The 26,900-nt window shown below is 46.5% G+C and overlaps 2 protein-coding genes across 7 annotated transcripts in view; both read left to right on the top strand.

The window, feature by feature from the left end:
* Positions 1-17: 17 nt before the first annotated feature.
* Positions 18-15,965, top strand: LOC143421754 (inverted formin-2-like). 6 transcript variants are annotated; one of them, XM_076891427.1, is made up of 24 exons: positions 30-127; positions 4,189-4,350; positions 4,438-4,699; positions 4,912-5,027; positions 6,100-6,259; positions 6,622-6,655; positions 6,743-6,884; positions 8,476-8,608; positions 8,849-9,370; positions 9,439-9,569; positions 9,658-9,719; positions 9,812-9,914; positions 10,023-10,108; positions 10,207-10,307; positions 10,427-10,497; positions 11,302-11,409; positions 11,492-11,562; positions 11,679-11,799; positions 11,934-12,098; positions 12,335-12,425; positions 12,800-12,922; positions 12,994-13,338; positions 13,439-13,507; positions 13,753-15,965. In XM_076891427.1, exons 2-24 carry the CDS (start codon positions 4,222-4,224, stop codon positions 13,806-13,808), a joined length of 3,201 nt encoding a protein of 1,066 aa, XP_076747542.1. In that variant the 5' UTR covers positions 30-127; positions 4,189-4,221; the 3' UTR covers positions 13,809-15,965. The 6 variants fall into 6 exon arrangements, 5 of the variants coding, with proteins under 5 accessions (XP_076747546.1, XP_076747544.1, XP_076747542.1 ...); XM_076891428.1 differs by lacking the exon at positions 13,439-13,507 and having other exon boundaries at positions 31-127; XM_076891430.1 differs by lacking the exon at positions 8,849-9,370 and having other exon boundaries at positions 32-127.
* Positions 15,966-21,080: 5,115 nt separating this feature from the next.
* The window catches only part of LOC143421856 (echinoderm microtubule-associated protein-like 6), a 43,032-nt gene continuing 37,212 nt past the window's right edge, over positions 21,081-26,900 (top strand). Inside the window, exons 1-2 of the mRNA XM_076891977.1 lie at positions 21,081-21,127; positions 22,791-22,950. Of these exons, the coding sequence (XP_076748092.1) occupies positions 21,081-21,127; positions 22,791-22,950 (207 nt within the window). The remainder of the gene's footprint in view (positions 21,128-22,790; positions 22,951-26,900) is intronic.

Here is a 26,900-nt window from a genome sequence, read left to right on the forward strand (position 1 = left end):
GGCTTCTGCCCAGGTAAACCCGTGGATCAATAAATAGTTTGCTCTGCCGGGCCGATTTTCCATGTGCTTCTGCTGGTTACACCGTGGTGGATGCCTGCCGTACTCATTGGAGTATTTTACACAAACGGTAAGTTATTCAAACTTATATAAAATTCACGGTATTCTATCGGCGCAGTGAGGTTTTCTTGATGTTTCTTGGTGTTCGGTTGCTGAAAACGAGCTTTAATAGAGGAGGAGATGTCGAAAATTCTATTTAGCCTCCAATGCTAATGTTAAAACCCCTGGAGGGCCTTGGGTCGATTTGTGGCTATTTTTGGCTATTTTCAAATTTTGATTACCTGCCATTTGCACAGTGTTGAATGGAATATAGCGAAAGTCTGCAAAAAAAAGTTTGGTCACATTTACTGTTAAAATTTCAGTATGACTTCCGGAAATTAGCTTCAGTGGCTAAGCTAGCGATAAACTTACGCTATTAATCCTAGGATCGATTTGTGCCCCATTGAAACCCTTTATAAACGCTATTTTTCACTGCAGGATTTATACCGTTAACATCTGGGTGATGGCTTAGGTTTCGTTTTTGTTTTGGAGAAGAGGCCTTAGAATTGTAATTTTTTTATTTGTCCACCGGGTGGTGCCCTTGCTCCACATTTGACCCGGGGCTGGAAAACAGCGGGCTGCTTAAAGAGACCTGCGGGGAATGAAGCGTCATTTCCGGCGTGCTGCAGCGGCTTCGCCCGCTGATCGTGCGGGAGCATTTTTGGGTCCCTAGGACCATGAGAGGGTGCTTTTTTTTTTTTTTTTTTTTAGTCAACAGGAAATGACGTATTTGTTGTCACGTGGTATCGGACGTGTGGGCTGGAAAAAGCAGTCCCCGGTGATCGTGCCCCGGTGATCGTCGCGACTTACCCCGGCAACATGCACTTATTTCGGCCTAGAGGAGGAGCATTTGCCGCCTGGAGACCATTTTCTGGTCCTGAAAAAAAAATAAAAGGCGATCGAAATGACTGTTTGTGCCAATCTTTAGTCCATCTAAAGGCCTAATTATAATAACAATCAAATATTACTTCAAATGTTTTTTTGGGAAAATATTTAGTTTTTTAGTTTTTTTTTTAGTTTTTTTGTAATTTAAAGGGTTAAAACAACGAAAATATAATTAAAACTTTATATGAATATTTCAGGGAGAAGTAGTTTTAAAAGACTGACCAATTTAAAGTGAAAAAAAAAATTAATATTTAATATTTTTATTGCACTTTTTGGGCGTGGTCGATAGTGTGCATTTTATGAAATGCGCTCCTGGAAAAAAAATAAAAGGCGATCGAAATGACTCTTGGTGCCAATCTTTAGTCCATCCAAAGGCCTAATTATAATAACAATTGAATATTACCTCAAATGTTTTTTTTGGAAAATATTCAAGTTTTTTGTTTTTTGGGGCAAAAAAAGCAGTGCGCTCATGTGACGAAACCGGGATATAAAGGGTTAAAATCCGCGAAATGTAATTAAAACTTGACATGAATATTTCAAGGAGAAGTAGGTCTAAAAGATTGGCTAATTTAAAGTGGAAAAAAATATTAATATATAAATTTTTTATAGCACTTTTTTGGGCGTGGTCGATTTGTGGCTCTAAGACCAATAGTGTATGCATTTTTCTAAGATCCTCCAGGGGTTTTAATGTTGCAGTCTTTTTACTCGTGAGTGACGGTAGACACTGCACGTGGAAGCGCCGCGCCACGTTCAGCTTTTTCCCTGTTCACACAGACACGTCTTTCTCTGCGCCAGTTCATGAGCGTTTTTGCTTCTCTGTTTATTCAGAGCAATTTTTTCACAATTGATAAGTAAATAACATCCCAAAATAATTGAAGAGAGCTTGTTTTAGTCACTCCTGCTTTTACTTTGACATCGTCAAAGGCTTTTACTTTGGAAGTCAAAATCAGAATGACTTGATATTGATATGGTATCACTGTGGGGCTGTATACTGTTGATCTAAAGTGGAATTATCCTGTTGAAACATGAATTTTTCATTTAAGAGCATTTTGAAATCGTTAAAAGAGTAGGTCGTATATGGACAATTTGAAAAGGCTTTTATTTTGGAAGGCAAAATAAGATGGCCTTGATAGTGACAGGGCACAATTAGGGTACAAGGCTGTGTCATATAGATCTAACATTAGAGTTTGAAAAAAAAAAAAAAAGCCTAAATTATATGTTATTATGTTCTTAACATACCTGTTAATTCACTCGAAGTTGGCTTTTATTTTGAAATCCGGTTTCCACATCCATTCCGTAATACTTTGAATACACAGGGAACGTAAAACAAACTGGAGGCTGGCTTGACACAAGTGACAGATTCCAGGTAAGTTTGTGTGATGAGCTTCTTCTGTTCCCGGTGAAATACACCTGTACCTGTGGGAGCAGCGGAGCGGCTGAAGCTGCTCCGTCCTCCGGCCGGTGTTGCTGAGCCGAACCCACCACAGCACCGAGTGAACTGAAGCTCAGACACTAAATTCGATTAATTTTGAAGGGAGTCCGGTTTGGCAGGCACAGCTCGACCTGTCAGCGGTTTTTAGCCACAACTGTGTTTAAACTTTTGAACCTTTGAATCGGAGCATGCGGGTCTGCTCTTATCCAATCACTGTATTGATCCATCAGCACTGAGATCAATGCATTTGTTCTTCTGTGAGGGTGTACCACTGACAGATATGCGCATGTGTACAGTGAAAGGTCTGTTTAAGTTGTTAAATGATGACAAACACCTGAGCTTCAGGTTTAAAGGATCATCCCTCAGTTTTTCCCGATACTGGAACAACTAGTGCTGAGTTTGTTTGCTGGTCCTTCTCTGAAGACTGAAACCTGCTGCTGCTGCTGAGGAGCATTTGTTTCCGTGGTTAAAGTTCTGCTGCCGGGCGTGAGGAGGAGGCCACAGTTTAACCAAGCGATGAAGCATCTGTCCAAAAAGAGGAAGAGTCTTTATCCTGAGCTCATCTGCTGAGAAGGAATTTCTCCCCCCAGTCAGTCTGTCTTCACTCACACACACACCCACACACACCTTTACAGGTGAATTTCCTGCCTGTGTTTCTGCTGGTTTACACAGTCAGTGCTCACTTTATTAGGACCATGTTGCAGTGAGTCTGAAAGTTTCATGGTTGTGTTTAATATTCTGAAGCTTTACTGACGCAGGAAGGCTGGCTGGATGGGGGGGGGATTCAAATGCCCCGGGGGAGATTTGAATCCAGGCCTCTGGAAACACCCTTTGACCATGTGACTGACCTACTCCACCTTTCAAGTTTAAAGTTCAGGTTTTCTCACAGCGGCGCGTTAATGTGGCGAGCGTGCTCAGCTGTCAGGACATGCACACGCACTGAATACCAGAAATACCACATAGCTGACATATTTCACCCACCACGCTGTGACGTGCAGTCACTCTTCTTCACTGATGAAGACTCTGCAACACACTGAGTGCAGGATTCACGTAGCCTTCAGTCTGATTCATTCACTTTCCAAATCACAGCCACGATAGCTGTGAGCGCTTCGTGTTTATTTTTCTGTTACTGGAGCCAATCATGTGCTTTATTATCAGTCTGTTAATCAGCTGATCCTTCAGCCTGATTCACTGCATTCTTCTTCTTTTTCTCTGTTTCTTGTTATTCATGCATTCCACAGAGTGCCTTTGTCCTGTCTTCCTTCCCTCTCCCAAACTGGTCTGAGCCTGGCTCTGCTGGAGGTTTCTTCCTGTTAAAATTGAGGTTTTCCTTGCCACTGTCACAAAACTTCTTACTCATATGGTTGTTGAGAGTACAAAGACAGTACAGCATCTCAAGGTGACTGTTGTTGTGATTTGGAGCTTTGATTCGGAGCTGAATAAAACCAAGTTAAAACTGGTCCACATCAGAAGTGTACTCGAGCTGTCAGTCAGGAACATAATTCAAATAATAATTTATGACACAACTAAAGCCAAATGGAGTCCAATCACAGTAAAGGACTCTGACCTCCTGAGCAGATAAAGGCGTCCACTGGAGGAGCTCAGTTTGTGACTCAGAGATGTGTTAATGAATGTGAAACTGTGAGCCCGAGGCAGGCTGACACGGGCGTGATGTCATCGCTTGTGTCAGGTCTGCTTGTCATGGACGTTAAAAAGATGATGATGTCATTGATTGTTTGTGATTGATTACCTGTATCTGTTTTAACCCTCGTCAGCTCAAACATCGGTAAAACCTTTAGCCTGTCATCATGGCAACCAGTACCAAATGGGGGGCGGTAAAGGACCAGTTGACCAGAGGCCCCGCCACAGTCACTGACGGCAAGGTGGAGGCCAATCTGGAGAACGCTGACCCCGAGCTCTGCATCCGACTGCTGCAGGTAGGAAAGAAGCAGAACCTCAGGAGTCCTGCAGGGGAAGGAGAGGGCGTCTCACAGCTCTGACCGATGGTCACTCTGCCCCTCCAGGTTCCCACAGTGGTGAACTACTCGGGTCTGCAGCGGCGGCTGGAGGTGAGTAATCAGTCATGGATGGTGCAGTTCCTTGAACTACAGGGTTTGGACCTCCTGCTGGAGGCGCTGGAGGCTCTGTCGGGCCGCGGCTGCGCCCACATCGCCGATGCTCTGCTGCAGCTCACCTGCGTCAGCTGTGTCCGGACCATCATGAACTCGTCCGCAGGGCTGCATTTCATCCTGGACAACGAGGGCTACATCAGGATGCTGGCTCAAGGTGGGTGGAGGACCAGAAAGTTAGAATGAAGCAGATCTGCCTTAAAACCACCTTAAAATCATATTTACACGCTACCCTGAGCAACAGGTAGACTCAGGTGGCTGTTCCAGCCTAAGCTAAGCAGGTAGCCGGTGTACCTGTGAGGTGAAGATGACGACTCAGAGTCATTACTTATGAAAGCGGTAACTCCACCTCCTCCTATATGCCCTCAGCTCTCGACACGTCCAATGTCATGGTGAAGATGCAGCTGTTCCAGCTGCTGGCTGCTCTTGCCGTCTTCGACCCTCGGGGACACCACCTCGTCTTCGATGCACTCGACAACTACAAGGTATGCTCATGTCCTCGTCCACTTCCTCCTCTCTCCTTATTTCCTTCCTGTCCTTCCTTTTTTCCTTTTTTCCCTTCCTTCTCGGTCTCCTCTGAGGTGATTTGTGATTTCATGAGATCAGTTTAAGTAATCTGAACTCTGCCTCACGATGGCAGTCAGGACAGTTGGCGCTCAGTCATATAAACAGTTAAATGTTGCTGTAGGTCCAGGTCACTTTCAGAGGCTCTCTTGGCTGATTTCATTTGTTTAGAGGGGCATGTTTACCTGCTTGATGGACGAACCAACAGATGTCGCATGAGCTGGATGGGGAGACATGAGCAGGCCATTTGGGTCGGTTTGAAAAGCTTTATCGGCAGGACGTTAGCAAAAGGAAGTGCGAGTCAGTTTCACTTAGTTTCAAGGCTAACATGACAAGCAGAACAGCTCAAACTGAAAGCCACTGGCTGATTACCTAAGTCAGCAGAGAGCTCACAAAGCTCCACCACAGCTCCTCGCTGCCAGGTGAGAGCAACGACGACGTGGTCTGTGTACCATCAGGGCGTAACTGCAGATACACCATAACAAACAGCTGAACCTCAGACGCTGCAGATCTTATCGTCCCCGCCCAGCCTGTTCTCACAGGCTCTGAACTTACAGCATGGAATCATGGGATACCACACGTGTGCACACACACACTCGTTTTATTATCTTAGTGAGGACATCTCATTGACATAACCCTTTCCCTAGCTGCTTACCCTAACCATCAAAAATGAATGCCTAACCCTAACCATAACCTAACTGTAACCCTGACACTAAAACCACATTTTGAGCCTCAGACACGTCTTCAAACTTGTGGGGATGGGCACTTTGTCCCCATAAGGGCTGTTGGTCCCCACAAGTATAGTGGCATGCCAATTTTCTGTCCTCACAAAGATGTCTAAACATAACATGTACACACACACGCACAGACACAGTTATTAGGAGTGTTTAATCATCACACTTCAGTCAGACTGAAGCAGGAAGTTGTGTTTAATGAAGGTGTAAACGAACCGTGTCCGTCCTCTGACCTGTCACTTCCTGCGTCTGTATTCAGAGCCTGAAGAAGCAGCAGTATCGCTTCAGCGTGATCATGAATGAGCTTCACGCCACCGACAACATCCTCTACATGGTGACGCTGCTAAGTATGGTCAACGTCCTCGTGCTGCAGGAGGAGGAGCTGAGGAGAAGGCACCGGGTGCGGCAGGAGTTCATCGGTAAAACGAACTGTTTATCACCAATCTGACATCACCCCTGACATCATCATCATGATGTCATTGCTGACATCACTGCTTTCATCATGTTGTAGGGTCTTTACCTCACAACAGAAAGACCTTGATGTGACTGTTGTTGTGATTTGGCGATGTATAAATAAAGTTGAATTAAACTGTTATCAGAGTTATGTGTAGGAGGAGCTTGATATCTGTCACAGTGTGACATCACATCCCTGTACGGAGGCTTTCCTGGAGTCAGGTCTCGCTGAGGGCTCGAGTGTCAGACCCTCAGAGGTCGTCATGGTGTGAGTGTGTCCTGCTGCTTGACCAAAATAAGAAGTGATATATATGTCTGTGATTTTTAGGTCTGCAGCTGCTGAACCTGCTCCCCAGGCTCAGGTACTGGCTTCATTCTCACTTTGCTTACATCAGTTATTAATCAATAATCAGTCGTGTTTCCAATCAGTTTCCTGCCTGTGTGTGCAGGGAGACGCAGGACAAGGACCTGAACATCCAGTGTGACGTGTTTGAAGACTCTCTGTCGGAGGACATGGAGGAGATGGAGAGGCTGTACGGAGGGATTGATATGAGCAGCCACCAGCAGGTCTTCACAATGCTCTACACCATGGTAACCACAGTTTAAAGAGTGATGCGACTCAAGCTGGAACGTTTAAACCAATGTTTCCCAACCACTGTGCCGCGGCACAAAGGTGTGCCGTGGAAGATTATCTTATTCCACCCAATTGGTACTCTAAGCCCAGCGGTCCCCAACCCCCGGGCCTCGGACCGGTACCGGTCCGTGAGTCGTTTGGTACCGGGCCGCGAGAGTAGAGGCTCAGGCGTGAAATGTTTAGTTTTCAGGGTTTTTATCGGTTGTCAGAGTTATTTTGTTATCGTTTTTATCGTTAACTCGGTTTCCCTGGGTCTTTTCACGTGTGTTATGAATAAATCTTCTTTTTTTCGGTACCGGTACTAGTTTTATTTTGTTGTATTTATCCGCGACACCTTAAAGGCCGGTCCGTGAAAATATTGTCGGGCATAAACCGGTCCGTGGCGCAAAAAAGGTTGGAGACCGCTGGTCTAAGCAATCGGCTTGAGTAATGGGCAGAACAATTACATTATCTTCCACTAGAGGGGAGTACAACTACCTGCTCTAATTAAATTGGTTGCCGACAGATACATCTAAACAAACTGAACCAATTCTGCTATACATGGTGCGCGGGGAAAAATTATCAATATGCTTTTTGTGACATTTTTGTTTGGTAGTATGTTGTGTTATTTTTCTAACGTGAAATATGTACCGTGGCTCCAAAAGATTGGGAAACACTGGTTTAAACTACAGAACCCAACACTGCCACCTTCAGAGCGATTGGCGCAGCATCTGTGAAAGTGACACTGCTGGTAGTTCTCTTTTCAATGATAGAAATGTAAGGAGACAGACGCTATGTTCACACTGCAGTCGAAAGCGCATCAAATCCGATTCTTTTTTTTTTTTCTTTTTTTGACCCTATGCGACCCATCTATCCGACCATGGTGTGACAGTGTGAACGGAACAAATCCGATATTTTCAAATCTGATCTGGGTCACTTTCGTATGTGGTGCTGAATCCAATACATATCCGATGTTTTAGAATGCGACTGCTGTTTGATGGTCACGTCGCATTAAATCCGTCTTGTACGTCACTGACACAAGACGGACGCCAATTATCAGCGCCGCAGAAGCGCCAGAGAAGACATCGCGAACGCTTCCGGCCATCCAGTGTAGATGTTAGTGAAACTGTTGGGAAGACAACGTGAACATTTTATTTGTACTGTATAATCTGCAGATTTTGACAGAAATCTGCAACTATCCTTTGAAGCAGTGCTCCTCTAAAACAGCAATAAGGATCATTATTAGGTTATCTACATTATTATGTAAATAACAAAATAACTTAAAGCAAAATTGGGAAACGTAAAGTCCGAAGTCTTTATATTAAGGGCCATCAGTCAAACAATATTATTTGCTCTGGGTCTAAACAGAGCGCGTTGTGGGTGACGTCTTCTTTTGCGCATGCGGCCGCTTCGAGGGTTCACACTAGAGCGCGTTTGCTGTCCCATTTTATTTGTAGTGTGAACGAGCAGACAAAAAAATCGGATTTGATCAAAAAATTGGAATTGAGCATTAAGACCTGCAGTGTGAACGTAGCCAAAATAACCTGTCCTGACCCTCTCTGCGTTCAGGTGTCCAGCCATCCATCCTCCGTGCAGCTGCTGTCCATCCTTCAGGCCTTGTTGCTGGTGGGTCCGGACAGAGCTGAGGTCTGGTGTGCTCTGGAGCTGCTGATGGATCGAGCCACCCTGCTGGCTCAGGATGGTAAGTATGAGGGTGCATCCAACAGCAGATCACTGGGTCCAGCTCTGATTCCGCCTCTTTGTAGAAGTGTCCTCTCTATATAAACGATGACCCCTGTAAAGAGTCCCTTAAGGTTCAGATGCAGGCCCTGTTTTATGTCAGTTTGTATAAATGACAGCAGGCAGAGTATGATCAAAGCTGAGGGCATTTCACAGGATCAGGCGAAGGTGAATTCATCGGCTCTGTTTTTCTTGATCGCAGCTGAGGTAGACTCTGCAGATCACCTGCTGGAGAAGCTCCTCCCCCGAAAGACTTACTCAGCCAATCTTACCATCGACAGGGCGGTCCAGACTAGACTACCAGACAGTCCTCCCAGCCAATCAGAGGCACTCACCAAAGATGCTCCGACAGCCCCCACTGCAGCAGCACTGCCTCCGGCTCTTCCCACTTCCTATGCCCCCCCTCTTCCTCCTCCCTTACCCGGTGCTATGACTCTTCCCCTTCCACCCCCTCCACTGCCGCCCACACCCTTGCCTGGTGCTATGGCTCCTCTCCCTCCACCCCCTCCACCCCCACCCTTACCTGGTGCTATGGCTCCTCCACCCTTACCTGGTGCTGGACCTCCACTCCCCCCCTCTCCTCCAGGTGACATCAGAGCTGAGACAGTTCAAAGTCTGGGCAGGTTATATAGCAGCTCCGCTCCTAATTCAAGCCACACCCCCTGCCCAACACTGCGGATGAAGAAGCTGAACTGGCAGAAACTTCCATCCAGACTGGTGTCAGGTGAGGCCTGGTGTTGGCCCAGGTCAGGTGCAGGATTCATCCAAGCTGACGTCACTCTGTGTCCACAGGCCACGAGTCTCTGTGGACGTCAACATCTTTGGACTCCATGGAGCCAGATTACTGCAGCATCGAGCACCTCTTCAGTCTCCCTCCGACTGAGACCAAGACCAGAACCAAGTCAAAGACGGAGCCCAAAGAGGTGCCGCAGCTTTCTCTGTCTTCACCTTACAGGTGTGGCGTTACACGTTTTACCTTTTTCACATCCACATGTTCAATTCTGTCCACAGGTGTCCTTCATCGACGCCAAGAAGAGCCTTAACCTCAACATCTTCCTCAAGCACTTCAAATGGTGACTGTTCTTTTTCTGAGTCTTGCAGCCAATAAAAACACCTGTGCTGTGACATCACCATCCCTGTATCACCTGACCTGTCTCACCTGCAGTTCCCACGAGGACTTTGTGGATCTCATCCGAAGAGGAGACCGATCAAAGTTTGATGTTGAGGCCCTGAAACAGTTCATCAAACTCCTCCCAGAGAAACATGAGGTCAGAGCAGAGGTCACCTGCGCTTCACCTGTTCTCCACCTGTCTCTCACCTGTGCTTCAGTTGTCCTTCACCTGTACTTGACCTGTATCTCATCTTTCCCTCCTCAGGTAGGGAACCTGAAGTCTCATCTGGCAGAGCAGGACAAGTTGGCATCAGCAGATCAGTTTTACCTGCAGCTCATTGATCTGCCCAGGTGTGAGGACAGCGCCAGCTGCAGCACACATCAAGCACAGATAAATAAGCACAGCTCACCACAGGTCCACTCACTTGCTGTGTGTGTGTGTGTTGCAGTTACTCTCTGAGGATTGAGTGTATGTTGCTGTGTGAGGAGAGCAGCTGTGTGTTGGAGACTATGAGGCTCAGAGCTGAGCTGCTGGACCGCGCCTGCCAGAGTGTGTATATACATGACAAACACACAGCAGCTACACAACAAACACACTGGCTGCACACGCACGTTTGGCTGCTGTGGTGGTGATCTTGTTTCTGTTTGTGTGTGTTGTTTTGTGTGCAGGTGTGAAGGAGAGCGCTCGGCTGCCAGTCTTCTGTAAACTAATCCTGAGTGTCGGAAACTTTCTCAACTATGTGAGAATCTTTTTTTTACTCCTTGTAATCTGATTACTTTGTGTGGCATGCTCAGTGACGGTCCTAAAGCAGTTCTCTTCCCGAAGACTCAAACCACACAAACAAACTCTTCCATCTATATGACTGAGCGATATTTTTGTTTTATTAAAAATTTGAACATAACTCAACACAAACTCTTGTGAAGGACACAAAGTCAAAGACTTCCAAGCAGAGCGCATCGGCCAGCACAACACAGAGTTTGGGTCCTTTACGCTAAGCGAGACAGGTGGAGAACAAGCTAGCGGTCAGTGTGCCGCATCCTATGCGAAAGGGCCTTAAGTTCTTGGCTAGTTTAGCATCAACATGCTGTCTGTGCAGATGTTAGCAGTATAATGCAGCTGTTTATGTCCTGGATGCTGGTTCCACTGCACCATGATGCTTGTCCTTTCGTGCAAGAAAAATAAGTCATGTCCGTGTCTCTGCTGTGGAGTGGGCCTCTAGCAACTGCTGGACTTCACCTCAGCTAACTGGAGCCTCTGATGAAGTTTTTATGAAGTTATCTAAGCAGTAATATCACAGCTGTGAGGTTGATTGCACTAACAGTTCGTCCGAGGAGTGTTTTGTTTGTTTTTTTTGTTTTTATTTGTTTGCACATTCAGGCAGGTGTGACTCAGCACCAACTATTAGCTCAGCACAAATCTACCAACAGACTGTCTACCAAGACAGTTCATTTAGTTGCCAAATCATAAATCAGTCTGTTATTTAGCTGAAATAAAATGTAAAGGCTGGTAGTCTGATTTAGTCATGTGATGTATGGTCCATCAGGGAACTCACACGGGGAATGCTGAAGGCTTTAAGATCAGCACTCTGCTCAAACTGACCGAAACCAAAGCCAACAAGTCGAGAGTCACGCTGCTGCACCACATCCTGCAGGTAATGCTGGGAATACTACGAATACTGGGGAATACTGCAGTATTCTCATAATAATTCAGTTGCTGCTGTTTGTGACCCTTAGGAGGCTGAAGAGAATCACCCCGACCTGCTCAACCTGCCCGATGACCTGGAGATCTGTGCAAAGGCTGCTGGGTAAACACATATAGGAGTTCAGTCACGTACAGACTGCTGGGTGGAGTCTGTGACGTGGTAGCTCAGGTGTTTCGCCTGCAGCGGTGTTAAATGTTGCCCTCTGACTCCACCTGCAGGCTCAGCTTGGACTCTATTCAGTCTGAAACAAAGACTCTAAACAAACGGCTGAAAAACTCAGAGAGGAGCGTTTCCTCCTCATCTGACGACATGAAGGAGCAGTACCTGTCCACCATACAGGTGAGTCACTCAGGATGAGGCTGTCACCTTTACGGGCAGATAAATCCAGTCTGTACACTCACTGACACCGTTTTAGTGGGACAGACCTGCTGTTCCAGGTGAACTTACCTGTTGTTCTTATGTGGTGTTACCAGGAGAGCCTGCAGGCTGTTGAGCAGCTGCAACTCCTGCTGTCATCTGTGGAGGAGCAGAGGAAGCACCTGTCCGCCTACCTCTGTGAGGACAGCAGCAGCTTCTCCCTCGAAGAGCTCTTCAGCACCATCAAGGCATTCAGAGACCTCTTCCTTCGAACCCTCAAGGTCAGCGCCAATCGCAGTGCGGCTCAGTCTGCAGGACTCATACCCTGCCGCACGTTTGCATGTGTCATTTAAACTATGTCTCAGCCAGCCAATCGGCTCTGACTTGAACCGTGACAAAGTGTGGTAGCTGCCACACATTAGTCCTGTTTCCCTGTAAATGTTAAGCTCCGCCCTCTCTGGGGGGCCGGTTAGCCTGCTGAAGTTTGAACTGTGTGTTCCTTTTATTCTTCGATCAGGAGAACGAAGGTCACAGGGAGCAGGAGAAGAGGAGGAAGAGGTTGGAGGAAGGGAGGAAACTGAGAGAAGAAGCCCCCACCAGAAAGATCAGTAAGTCAGACACCATTATTTCACCTTAAATCCTCCCTCCTTAAATGGAGAGACAGGTGTCCCTCACCTGTCTCTCCAGGTGTGGCAGGTGAAGGACAGGTCAAGTGCAAGTGGAGAACAGGTGAGACATGTGAAGGGCCGGTGACGGACAGGTCGAGAATCAATAGCTGACATCAGCAACATTTTTCTGCAACAGTTTATCAGCAGCTGAATATTTAAAGGAAATGATGTGACAGCATCAGGACGAGAAGAAAGTTTGTAAAGATTAAATGCTGCTGTACCTGTGAGGCTGTCAGGTGATGCAGTGACAGCTTTCACCTGTTGTTTGTGACACGTGCGCTAAGCTCACAGGGGAACGTGTGTCTGTGCTGCAGTTAGGACAGACATGGCCAATTGGGACGAAGGATGCACCGTCGACAACCTGCTGGCCGAGATCAGGAAGGGCTGCAGGCTGAGGAAGACAAGCCCACGGGCAGAGCCGGACGGTGGGGTCGAAGGTGAGAGCCCGGCAGGACTTCTGCAGACTTTCTTGTCACTACTGCTCGTTTGATCAAGTTCTCCTTTTCAGGTCACCCCGGGGTCACGCAGATGTCACCGGCCCAAGATAAGCCAGATTTTCCCGAGAAGCCTCGGGAGGAGGTCCGGACTCCCACACATCCACCTGCTGGAACCAGACCAGAACCGGAGCCAGCAGAGCCAGACAGAGCTGCCTCAGAGCTCCAGGCCCTCTGTGAACGCCCCGCAGCTGAGGTCCAGGGTCCGGAGTCTGAAGTGGACACCAGACCGGCGCAGCAGGAAGTCCAGCACACAGCTAGTCAGCAGGATGTGACCCAGGTCAACAGGAGCAAAGATCCTAACCCGGAAGATTCTGCTCCCCGGAACGCATCAAACACCTTAGACACCAGCCCAGCAGGTAGAGTGAGGCGCTGTGCTCTCTGCTTCAGGCTTTGAGCACGCTCAGTGCTGCTGTTTGTTTCTGAAACATGGAAATTTTAATGCTTCCTGTCCCACAGCCCACCCACACAGATCAAGTTGTGTTCAGTGTTTGCAGCAGAGTGACGGAGACTCGGCCGCAGATTACAGTTGAGTGCAGTCGAGATTGCCATACCATGGTGATGTAGCCGGGTCAGTCTGGCTGTTGTGATGTAGCTCTGAGTCTATGAGGTCACTTCCTGTTCCTGAACATTAGTGTTTCCTGTGACATGGTGAGCTGAGGCTCAGGCTGTAAGGTCTCATCAAGACGATGATAGAACATCCTTTAGTGTTGATGATGAAATAAGCTTTATATCTAGAAACCGACCAATCGTATCCTCTCTTTGATCTCCAGAAGGCCACACAGGAAGAAAGCGTTTGAAGAAAAGGAAAAAATGCATCCTTCAGTGAGGTGAGCTCACCTGCAGCTGTGCATAAATCCACGTCAGCGGCGATTCACTGCTGTCCTTCACTCGAACAAACGGAGGAAGACGGCGGTTTGAAGTCTGAAAAGACTGATGGTCAGTAACTTTCAGAAGGACTGGTTTGTTCGGCGCTGCCAGCGACTCCCAGGTTTACAGACTTGCTCTGGACTGCTGGGTGTGGATCTCAGTCATGTGATCACAGCTTTGAGAGAAAAATACTGCATAAAAGCTGCCGACCTGTCAGGTGCTTCAAAACTAGTAAAGCACACCGCTCTGCTCGTTCCAGCTCAGCGTTTTTATTGTTGGACTCTCCCGGAGTAGCTTTGCATGAATCAAGTTCAGAGTAAGCCTTCTGTGTCTGAAACGAGCTGTTTTAGCTCCTCTCCCTGAAATCTAGATTTCCTGTGACTGGCTCCACCCACCTGGTAAAAAGACGTTTTGAAGATGACCTGTAACATCTTCCTCCTCCTTCTTCTGGGAGCTCACGTTGGGGTTCTCTAAAGCGAATCATCATTTAAAGTCCTGAATCCCGCCTCCACACGCTCTGCGCTTTAGCCTGACGAGAAGATTTGAATCTGTTCCTGTGATTCTTCCATAGTAGATGGATCTTTAGCTGATAACGAGCTGTGCCTTACTCCTGAGTTGAACTGAAAGGACTTGAAGTCATGAAATGTTTTATTTTCTCGGTGCATGACGTGAGCTCCAGCGTGTCGGTTCATCCGTGACAGCCGCCCGTCGCTGTCTGTGTCCACTCAAGTAAAACTTACAGGAAACCGACTCACTGTGCAACCAACGTGTAATTAACAATGATGAGATATTAAAAAACCGACTCGACTGCGTTTGTGCCTCTGAGACCTGCTTTTATGTTGGATGCTTTGAGGTCAGGTGGGATCCTTTCAGATGTTATTGGCTGTCATTTCCACCTGATTCGGTCTCGGCTGGTTTCCAGCACAGAAACATTTGTCTGTAAAATCCTTTCAGTTTGTTGTAAATATGCTGAATTTTGTGAATGTAAGAGTCTGTTGGTAGCAGCAGGAGAAGAGTCCAGATGGTTTATGGAAATATTTTTCCAGCAGACTCCCCAGTGTTCTCAATTATCTCTGCAAGGTCGAGCGGGGAAAACAAGCTTTTATTGTTTGATGCAGGACCGCGAGCACGCTCAGGAGGAGGAGTTCCTCTGGGCTATTTATAGAAGCTGCCCTGATTTCACCACCTGCTATAAATAAACTCACCTACATGCTTTTCATTCAGAGCTGTGCGTCAGGCTGTTTACGAGAATGGAAAGGAGCCTGTAGTAGCGACGAGGTCAAAGGTGACGGCTCCTCTGAGGGATGAACCAGGAGATCGTTGCAGCTTTGGACAGATTTGCATGAATATCAGCTTTGATAAAGCACATGTCTCAGTCTAACAGGACTGTCTTTCCCAAAATGTACTCTGTGTTTTCTTCAGTCAGACCTGAAACAAGTGCCTGAGAACATCACTTCATCAGGACAGTGTTGATGAAGTGAGCAGACGGCAGGTTTACGAGTGGCTCATGCAGGCATCTGAGCCTCGCCGGACGACATCAATGGCAAAGACGGCGCTGTACCAAAAATCACCCAGTGACTGCTTTGGTTACGAGCCTATTTCCATGGTAACCTGTAGTTTTTCTGTTGGTCTGCAAATGCTCACTAACCACTCACACAGTGGTGGTAAAACTCGAAAAAGGTTCGCCTTCAAAGTAAAACATGTTTTACATGGCACAACATTTATTTTGAAGGTGAACCATTTCCATTTCCTGTTTGCATGGAGACGCTGGGGTTTGAATGCCCGAGACTCTCAGAGCTGAAGAAGCTTCTTCAATGAGACGTGAAATGTGGCGTGAAGCATGACTGAGAGCCTGCACAGACGTGAAGCAGATCAGCTGACTGCAGCACCTGCTGTACTCTTAATGCACACACACGCTCTGTGGTTATTATTGAAAAATGTGAAAATCCGCTGATCAAAGCTGTGAACCAGAGCGATCTTATGACTTCATGCTGTTTGGCATGTTCAGATGATACTTGTGTCGACTGCTGACAGACTCCATCATTCGCTGCTGAATGCAAACGAGGTTAAAATCGTTCGGTCGTCTCCAGCTCATTACAGTCTCATCATGCTGGGAGTAGGAAATAAATAAACTTCCTGTTTCTCTCAGACTCGCTCCTCTCTCTGCAGAGCTGCCCCCCCCCCCCCCCCCTCCAATCATAAATCTGTGAGCCCTCCTCATCATGCACAAATGTCCTTTGATGGATGAACATTTGTCCACACAGAAAGAAGCTGTAATGGTGCCAGTTAAACTGGAATGAGCACACATCCTCCAATGAATACTGTAAATGCCATATGAATAATAAATTATCTGGCTGTGTGTGTGTGTGTGTGTGTGTGTGTGTGTGTGTGTGTGTGTGTGTGTGTGTGTGTGTTCAGTTTAAATTAATTCCTATGTGAACGTTTCCCAGATTGCCTCTCTTCAGTCAGATCTCCCCGCTGGCAGCAGCGGCCGCTCGGCGCTTCGTTGCTCTCAGATGAGGCTTTGATCAGCAGGAAGCAGACGCTGATGCTTTTATACTCTTTACACTAAAATCATCGTCGTCACTTATCCCTGTAAACGAAGGCCCAGCCTTCCTCCAACACCTCAGGCTGCATATTTAGAAAAATAAGAGCATTTTAGGGAAATATGCAGCTCTGCTCTCAGGTGGAAAACATGTCGTGTGATTAATTATAAACCCCTCGAATAGCCATAACAGTGACGTCATCATTCGTCAGAGTGATGCGTTATTACAACATATTTACAGTCAACACACGTATGAAACATGTGCCTCAAATTTAGAGTAACGATTTTGGTTTCTTTGGTCGACGTTGTCTGAAGAGATCGTAATGAAAATGTAACAACTTTCACAATCAGACCAAGGACGCCCCGTATGCTCCGAGCCTGTCGGACAGTTTGTTACTGCGTTTATAGAATAATTATGAAGCTGAGCATATGACCACAGCGCTCACGTGAAAATTATAAGGACTCCCGCTCTCATCGTGTCCTCGTCACACACAGGTGAGCCAATCAAACATCACAATACACACTAATGTAAATCCTTTACAGCTGTTGTCCAGCGGTCCCATTTAACTTCAATATTTAATATAAAATGAACTCATAATATTCTCATTAAAAAGAATAAATGAATATTCCGGCACAGGTGAGCCTCCATATCAGAGAGTTGGCTTTCATGAGGGATTCGTTTGTTTTTCTGCAGAACATCTCCGCCTTTCACCCACATCTGTAAACCTCTGGACAGGAAAGAGGCGACCCTGTTTGTTAGTGTAACAGTGAATGAATGACAGTGCGGTCAGGGCCGATGTTTGAGTCGGGGTGTGTGTGTGTCTCTGTGAGAGCAACAAACCAACCAACCCTGCTGTAACGTTTCCTCAGACACACCTTCACGGCCAGGCTTCCTGCAGACAGCAGCCACCCGGCTTCAGTGGGATAGACACAGCACACATATTTTATCCAAGTCAGATTTTTGTAATATTCCATGAAATATATAAAAGGTTTTTAATTTTCCGTAATATGTATGGAAAAGCTCAAATTATTGTAAAAAAGAGCTGTTGCTCACAGAGCCTTTAAAGCATGAATCTGCTCATTAACAGCATTAAATATTTGTGCAGAAAGAAACCATCCGATCGTTCACTCGCAGCTTTTTCTTGTGCCAAACATTTAGACACACGCTCTCTGCAGGTGAATCATTTATTAATCACATTATCGGGGCTGCACACTCAGGCTATGATTAGCAGCAAATCAGTGCAGCTGCTATAAATAACCACAAAGTGCTCGAGTGTGTGGGCTTGTGTTACTCATGTTGTGAGGCCATAAATCTGTTAATGAAGTCACACTGTGAGGACCGAGTCCTCTGAATGTAAGTCGTTAAGTCGATGGAGACGTGTGAGCGAGAGAGTGTGAAAAGAGATGAAGAACACAAGGATGAGATGATAGAAGGATGAGTTATTAGAGAAGAGGAGGAGCATCACTCTGCAGTAGGGCTGCCACGATTAGTCGACTATCAAAATCGTCAACGACTAATTTAATAGTCGACGCGTCGTTTGAAGCTTTGTAAGATCCCAAAAGACGCAGGAATAAGTAGCAGGATTTAAGAGTGTAATAACGGACTGAAACAGAAGATGGCAGCACTGCATGTACAACGATGCCAGCTGCCGTTAAACCCCCGAAGAAGAAGAAGCAGTGTCCCAGAATTCATAGCGCAGCCCAGCTCAGTTTCCAACAATGGCGGCAGCTAGTTAGTTTTAATATTACTCTTATTATTCTTTCTGGGTCACAAAATAAACGTTTGACATATTTTCAGGCGAGAATGTAGCTGTGGAAACCTCAAATATCTGCTCAGTTTATCAGGACACCGCATATTTTCAAAAGCGCTCCGACGTTTTCAGAAACGTCTGTTACCCACTAGCTCGATAGCTAGCCGGGGGCTAGGTCACTAGAGCCGTGAGAACACCGGACTCCCGGCAAATCGTTTTCAAACCCACCGCCGCTACTCAGGTTAAACATGATATATGAGTCACTTAGATAACTTGAAAATGTTATTGTTTGGCTTTTTTTAGTATTTTATTTGTTCCTGAGTAAATCGGTTTGGCTGAGATTAAAGTTATAGTTTTTACACAGCTGAATAAACGTCAAGCAGACAGCTGATCATCAGAAGTGTGAGATGCTCAAGAATTTACTCCGGTGTCCTGTTATATTTTAGATAGCAAGGAGTTTATTAAACTTCACCGAAACAATCTGCAAATTTCATTTAAATTTAATAAACGATCATCTTGTCTTTATTTTTAGTTAGCACAGACCTGAAACACTTAAAGCTGTAAGCTAGTGATAGTTATATAAGAGCAGATGCTGCTGGTGCAATCCGGTTGTTCAGTCTGATGTCACTAGCCGTGTCTGGGCCTAAACTCCGCTGCAGGTCCATATATCAAACGATCACTATGGCATCACTGAGAGTTGAAAAACTGTCTAAAGTCTTTCATCTCTAATAAAATGATCAGCGTTCTGCTCTACCAGGTGTAACAATTGAGTTTAACATCCAGGCATCCATGAAAACGGAATTTATGACATTTAACGGAGTTAGAAGTTAGCAGGGAGTTAGCTCGCTAGCTTCTATCTAAATACAATATAGCATGTCCTGACTGCGGGGCTTTGGAAACAAATTCAAACGTACAGCTCTGTTATCACTTCCAACATAAATGAAGACAGAAAACTAAACAGCAGTGACGTTTGTAGGGTTACTGAAGTTGGGCTAGCTGGTATATAATGATGTGCTACGTGACCGCTAGCGACACAGCTATGTTAGCATAATATAAACAAGCTAACTTTTTTCCCACTTGATAAAAGTTAATGTGAGTGTTCTCGGTGGTCAGGAACAAATGTAATCGCATGGCAGGATGCTGTAAAAGGACCAAACTTCAGCCAGGAGAACAACTGAGATAATCCATCCACAATACGAGGTTAGTCATTCATATACTGCTGCATGGGCTGGGCTGTAGTTACATCCTAAGGTTTTAAAAACTGAGCTTAAATAAATGATTAGCGGTAATAAAAGCCGAGGGAGGTCAACAGGGATCACTGACTGTTTTAGGAGCTTTTTGAGATCAAATAGAAGAAAATACAAAACATTAAACATGTTAACAACACAAAAGCCATATTAAACGCAGACTACTTTAGACCCGGAAGTAGGATTCGTCACGTCATCACTTAACGACCGGATAAGCTGTACATTTTACGTCCAATGGATGATGATCTGATTAGTCGACTATCAAAATAATTGTTTGTGGCAGCCCTACACTGCAGACACAGAAACAAGTCGTCACAAAGCCCAGTTTTAGTTTTAACGATGCTCATCTTTCATTAAGAGTCTGTAGACAAACCTGGAGACAGTCCTGTGAGCCTGTGTGTGTGGTTTTAGGTTCCAGGTCAGAGGTCAGCGTGTGTGTGCTGCTGTTTAACTCAGTCCCAGCGTGCTGCGTGCTAACCATGTTACTTTAACTAAAAACAAGCTGACTGTACCTGTAAGGAACATTAACCCTGGCTTCATTGTTTACATCTGAAGCTTGTGTCACTCTGTGGCTCTGATTGGAGGTTTCACATGACAGTGAAGGATATTCCCCCGTCTGTGAGTGCTGCACATTTATGTGGTGATTTTCTTATTTTTAGACCAGCCTGCTTTTCTCTAATACTTTGTAAATTAGTCATCCGGCCCATAACAGCCTTCTTTGACCTTCTGTTCAGACTCATGGGTGTGAAAGGATGTGAGAGAGAATTCATTTCTACTGAGTAGAAATGAATTCTACTCGCCTCTGTCAGTGCGCCCCAGGGCAGCTGTGGCTACAATGTAGCTTGCTATCGCCAGTGTGTGAATGTGTGTGTGAATGGGTGAATGACTGAATGTAGTGTAAAGCGTTTTGGGGTCCTTAAGGACTAGAAAAGCGCTATACAAATGCAGGCCATTTGACCATTTACCAGTATAAACTCTGTAGCTGTACACACACACACACACGCTCGGTTTTATCAAATGTCAGTGAGATAAAGAGTAGAGTATAAATACGACAAAAAACCAAAGAAGAAGACGTCTGGAAGTTGTCGGGTATCATCCAGTAGAGACGGGTGTTCAGGTGTGTGTGTGTGTGTGTGTGACCTTGGCTCCACAGTTGTCATGCTCAGACCTCAGCTTCCCTGCCCTTGGCAATACGGTTGTTATAGCAACCGCGGCAGCTTGCAGGCTCATTGGCTGGCAGGTTGAGAAGGAACGTCTGAGTGTGTGTGTGTGTGTGTGTGTGTGTGTGTGTGTGTGTGTGTGCGTGCGTGCGTGCGTGTGTGTGTGTGTGCGTGTGTGTGTGTGTGGAGAGAGATACCATCTCTGAGATCAATGGAGCTTCGTGGCCGACACACCTGTTCTATTTCTGCTTCTATTATTTCATACACGGCTGCTCCGTGTGTCACACACCTCTGCATGCACTGACCTTTCCGAACTACACACACAGACTCACACACACACAGGTCTCAGGTTAAGCTACAGGTACCACAGTGCAGTGAGCGTGCTGGTTGAACATCAGCCCCTGTGAGTAAATCTGTTCGTACTATTATTATTATTGCTGTTCCTCCAGATGCTCATGTTTATCCTCTGAACCAGCACACGGAGACACAATAACATCCTGATTTCATAAAAATGTAAACGCACCAGAAATGGGAGCAGTTTATTTTGACCCATCGACCCCGGGAGCTGAGGCTGGGTAAAAAGGAGCGTCAACAATTAAATGTTCAACTTTTACAAATATTGTCCTCATGTTCAGCTCTATCTTACCATCACAGTTCAAAATAAGCCTTCTTTTTATCAGACTGAAACAAGCCTCCCCTCAGAAATCCAGTTTTCCTCTTACTGACAGCAGGATAAGGACGGTGTTCCCACATTTATCCAGCCATGTTTTCCAGCTCCTGTGGGATCGCGTGCCATCTCCATCCCAGCAGGCTAAAACTGCCCAGCCCGCCTCACTGTGCTGATTGGCTGACAGCAGCAGCAAAATGGATCCATGAGTGTCACACACCGGATCTGAGAGGACGGACAGTTTTGTCCGTCCTCTCAAACAGGAGACAGAAAATAAACTGGTGTCTGTGAGGTCACAGTGAGGAGACTCGGCGAAGGTCACGAAACACGACCTTTACAACAATAACAGAGCATGAGACTGTGTGTGTGTGTGTGTGTGTGCTGATAATGATGCCATTAAAGCAGCAGGTGTATTTATAGCGCTGTCTGCAAAGGAGAACATTGACCCTCTGAACGGGAGACGAAGAACGATCCTCCCGCGCCGATCGGCGCATCGGGCGACAAGAGAACGCCATCGAACTCGGTCCATCGCGGCAGTTGCTGCTTCATCCCATGACAGCTTGGCCGAGCGTGAATCTTCAAGGAACGTACTCCTCCAAGTTATTTTGGGTCTTCCTCGCCGTCTCTTTCCATTCCTCGGGTTCCACAGAACCGCGACACGGGTGGGTCTCGGGTCCGGTAGCCGAAGGATGTGAGCGGCGAATCTGAAACGGCGCTTGGTGACTTGGACGTGGAGCGGCTTCCTCGTTAGTAACGCGATCCCGATATGTGATCTTGAGCAGCCGTCGAAGGCAACGCTGTTGGAAGATGTCGAAATCATTGTTGGGTCTGCGCCTCGCAGGCCTCGCTGGTTCAAAGACTCATCACCCGTGAAGAAAGAAAGACAAACAGCTCAACTTGCTAGCAAGGGGAGCCTGGTCAGATCCTCAGAGCAGCAGTGTGTGTGTGTGTGCATGTGGGTGTTTTTGTGTGACTTCCTGCTGATCGCAAAGGGTCACCTCCCCTCACCCTGCATATGACTCAACCCCTTTTTAACAGTCTCACCACACAGAAGCACAGGTGAGGCCATAAAGGGCAGGAAGTAAAACATCCTCCCTAAATAAGGACCAGAAGCTTACATGCAGTGTGCTGTTACCCTCGATGTGGGGAACAGAAAAATCTCTAAACATACAGGTTAAAACAAGGTTTACAGATTTAAGCACAACGACAGCATTTAACATTTCACTCTAACATTCATTAAAAAGTTTAATTCTACATGTTTATGATGATTCATCACTTCTACCACTGTGTGACACCAAATCCATCACGTAAAGCTGCGAGTGACGAATCGGTTCCAACATTAAATCTTTAAAATGATGTAAAAACGCTGCCACAGTCTCTGCTGTGATGTTCGTGCGTGTGTTGTAGTTTTAAAGCAGCTCTTTGTTTGCCTGAGTAAAGTTTTGAGTGCTCCTTTACTCCTGCGTATACCTTATAGCCATATGTTCTCTGATTGGTCGTCTGTGTTATTACCTGTCTCCTCCCCTCCGTCCTTTGTCTTTCTAACGTCTCCGCCTCTTTCCTCCCTTCAGCCTGGCGCTGCACCCGGAGCGCTCCCTGGTGGCGACGGGTCAGGTGGGCAAGGATCCGTATGTGTGTGTGTGGGACACCTTCACCGCCCAGACCGTGTCACTGCTGCGTGACGGACACACACACGGCATCGCCTGCCTCGCATTCAGCGCTGATGGACAGGTGACGCGCACACACACACACACACACACACACACACACACACACACAGTCTAAGACTATGATTTTTAAAGATAAGGCTGGAATCAAATGTAAATTTTCTGGAAACTCTTTAGTTTTCATGTGAATGAATGAGCTGCATTAATAATTAATAATCCACCTTAAATCTACAGCATGCAGTGTAATGTAATCTTCAACACTGAGACCCTGCAGCTGGTGGGATCATTTCTATGTGAAGGATTTTGACAAAGATTTGACATTTATGCTGAACACAAACACATCCAGCATAAAAAGCATGAACGATGAAAGTCCTGCATTATTCTTAATGAGCACCAGGGGGCGACAGCAACAAGATTTCTGCTCCTTTAGAAGTGCGACACTTTGCGTCACACTGAGTAAAACATTAGAAATAAGGACCATCCAGCCCGCGCTCGCTGCACTCTCAGGCTTCGTGACATCTTTGATACCGTCTGTGGTTTTGAGTAAATAAGCCCGTGTGGCCCAGTGGGAATCTGTGGTCCACATAAACGCCGTCATCGGTGCTGTCGACTGATATTATTGTTTAGTAACAGGACTTGAGGCCTGTTTTTTGGGTTTACTGGGACCCAGATTATGACTCTGCCCGTGGGGCCCTCATGATGCTTGATGTGACGATAAGCAGACCTCTGAGGCTGAATGTGTCCTGGCGGCTTTTGTCAGATGAGTTTTGAAATTTCCGCTTTAGAAACGTGACAAAGATTTAGTCGTCCATCAGGGCTGTGGGCAGTAAATTTTTCTGCAGAGATAATGAAGCATTATGAAGTTTATCGGGGTCAGTCAAAGCCCAATAATCAATCTGTGTGTGTGTGTGTGTGTGTCCTGCATCAACCCAAAGGTCATAGAAGAATGACTCGGTGAGAGGAAGGAGGGGCAGGAAAAGGGCAGAGTGAGCTGAGAGGATGATGATAAAAGTAATGACATCATCCATCACTTTGGTTCAGTAACTTACAGTCAAAGGTGGAAAATGAGTGCGGTGCAACCCACCTGTCCTAAACTCACACACAGCATCAACCTCACATCATTTTCTCTACAGCTGCATCGATTTACCGCAGGTCGCTCTGTCAGAGGCGAGCACGCCTGGTCTTCAGACTCTGGCACGATGCACTTTGATTCTTTGGAAGAAGAACGCAGACATCGCGCTAAAGTTCGTGTCAGACCCTTGTGTCCTCACAGGGCTCCTCTCTGTGTCAATCAGCACAGTTATTAATGCTTTGTGTGCGACCCCATCGTGCTGCTGAAACACCTCTGAGGACTCCACAAACATCTGCAGGTGCTCCGTAGTATCGCACACCGACGATGGTAGCAGCTGCGACGTGACGCCTCTGTGGACGGGACTTGTTTTTCCTGCACATCCCACCTGCCTGGTTGGATTTCTGGGAAGTCCAATTGGAAAGCTTCCTCGAACTCTTCATCGTGCTCCTCAAACCCTTTCTGAGAACAGAGCAGAGCTTATTATCAGATGGACATCCTCTGTAATGGCCAGCAGGGGGCGGCTGGCTTCAGTGAGCGCTCTCCTGATCAGTTTATGGTCTCAGTCGCTGCTTTCGAGTCTTTTCAAGTCAACATCATATTAATTTAGGAAATTATCCTCCGGTTTGAGTGAGGCAGGACCAGAGAGCGGGACAGGGTTAAAGGTCAGCCCCAAGTCACGGCTGGTTTCAACACACTGAGAAACAATCAACCTCGTTACCGATGACTTTGTCAGTATTTTAAAGGAGCTCCTGAAAATCAAAACCTGATTCAAATTTGACCGACGGCTGATTAAAGATCGTCTTCTCGGGCGCGTCGGGTCGGAGAAACGTCGAGCGCTCGTTCTGTGACGTGTTTCTGTCATAACCAGCAGTTAATGTTGTAGTAGATCAGAATATGAACAGCCGTCCATCCTGTGGCTGATTGTACGTTTGCAGTCTGAATATTGAGGCACGTGTAGCCTTTAGCAGACATTGTGATTAACACCTCGGTGCACAAGCTCGATTCATGACGTGCTTTGGTCAACAGGAAGAGCAACAGTAGCAGGAGATGGTCTGCTTTAAGGCGTGGCTGATCAGTGCCGTCCTCAGTGTGATGCTTTTATTAAAACAGCGTTATTATTCCTTATACTGTGGAAGATGAGCTCTCTAAACACCGGTGGGTTTTTCCTCTCGTCTCCGTGACGTGCAGTTTTAATAAAGATGCCTTTCACTCATTGCAGTCGCATATCTCCTGCTCCAGTGCTGGATGTTCACAGCCAATCAGAAGAACATTGTCTTAGAGAGGGGAGGAGTTACAACTGCTGCACTGAGGCTCATGAGATAAAGAAGGATTACTTTGAACTGTGAATCATGCAAAGCTGCTGAAGGACATCAGCTGACTCTGAAACCTGAAAATGGGTCAAGATCAAGTCCAGGTTCAGATTTCTGGCTTTTGTAAATGTGAATATTAAAGCGCGTTGCTCCTGAAGCATTGGTTGCTTTCTGCGATCACATGTAGACTCGTACGTGTAGTGACGTTCGTGTCCTCGTGCTTCCCGGACTTTTTTTAGTCCGATCAGATTCCCAGGAGCTGTAATCCAGGAAGCAGACGCTCCATTTGTTCTGCCATTGACTGTCTCGTTCTGCTCCTGACCTAAATGTAGTACGGGATGTGCACGCACATCTCTCTGCATGTTTGATTTCACTCATCTGTGTGTGTGTGTGTGTGCGTGTGTGTGTGTGTGTGTGTGTGTGTGTGCAGCCTGAGCAAATAGTTCCCTCTCAGCCACCTGGAGTGCTGGAGTTGCTTTTATACGCCTCCTTTTCCCTCCCGCTGACTCCACCGTGACTCATTTAGCAAACAAACCTGGTGGAGTCGCTCTGAGTTTACCGGCAGCGCCGCGTCTGACGGCAGCGCCACAGACGCCAAACTCGGTGTCGTGTCAACACGTTAGAATAACTTCTAACGAATGCTTCCCCCAGTCCCTGCAGGTCCCTCCCATCGTGTCAGCCTGCGGCTGGGAAAATGAAACGCGTCACAAACCAACATATGAAATAACCCTGGGTGTGAGTGGGCGGCGTGCGCGGTAAATAAACTGTTTCTCAGCAACTGATGCTGAAATAAGAAAATCAATAGAGCTGTAAAGAGCGAAATCATAAATAACAGCAGCTTAGAGTCAGACCCGCCTTCACTCACAGAGAACATGATGATGGTGCTGACGGGTTTATCAGCTCTGTTCACGTGCAGCTCAGCTTACAAAATACCCGAATACCTGAAGGTGGGCGTGGACCCGGAGCTGAGGACCATCTTCATCGACCATCTCAGACGTGCTCTCGCTGTCCTCTTTCTGCCGTTTGGTGGCGTTTCTGTGCGTTAGGGAGCGTCAACATGAAAACACCTTAACCATCATCCTCCAGCTCTCCTGTGCTCCACAGCTCCGTAGCCACCCGCCATCGTTATCTGTCGACGGCCCAACATCGCTTCACTAATGATGAGATTTCCATCCAAACGTCCTTCAGTCTGAAGACGGTTCGTCATCTTTGGAATTTAAACATATAGAAATGAAAGCAGTGTTGTCTGCAGGGCGGAGCCACACTGTGGGGGGGCCTAACTTTAACTTCCAGGTGTTTTACAGGAAGTGAGGCGTTCCTTTCAAAGCGATTGTGAAAGAAGAACTAATCATTTGATTTGGGTCGAGCATTAAAAGAGAGAGCGGTAAAGGTCGGCTGAATAATACAGCACCCATCGTGCACGTCAACATATTTATTATAAGATAAGGACTCGTGCACGCCACGATGTGGCTGACGAGTGTTTACGATGTACGATGAGACAATCTTCTTCTGCAAAATCACCTTTAAATTCAAACGACTTCTAATTCCTGACGGTGGGATTATTTCCTCCTGATTCTCGTGTATTTACAGGAAAACACTGTAAGTTAAATAAAATGAAATTCCATTAACCTC

The sequence above is a fragment of the Maylandia zebra genome, linkage group LG13, assembly GCF_041146795.1.
Source record: "Maylandia zebra isolate NMK-2024a linkage group LG13, Mzebra_GT3a, whole genome shotgun sequence".
NCBI lineage: Eukaryota > Metazoa > Chordata > Actinopteri > Cichliformes > Cichlidae > Maylandia > Maylandia zebra.

What these genes read in the sequence shown, in the direction of transcription:
- LOC143421754 (XM_076891427.1), top strand. Translation starts at nt 4,222, where the DNA reads ATGGCAACCAGTACCAAATGGGGGGCGGTAAAGGACCAGTTGACCAGA. An exon ending in TCACAATGCTCTACACCATG is followed by an intron (nt 6,885 to 8,475) that starts GTAACCACAGTT and finishes CTCTGCGTTCAG; the next exon opens with GTGTCCAGCCATCCATCCTC. An exon ending in TCGGAAACTTTCTCAACTAT is followed by an intron (nt 10,498 to 11,301) that starts GTGAGAATCTTT and finishes ATGGTCCATCAG; the next exon opens with GGAACTCACACGGGGAATGC.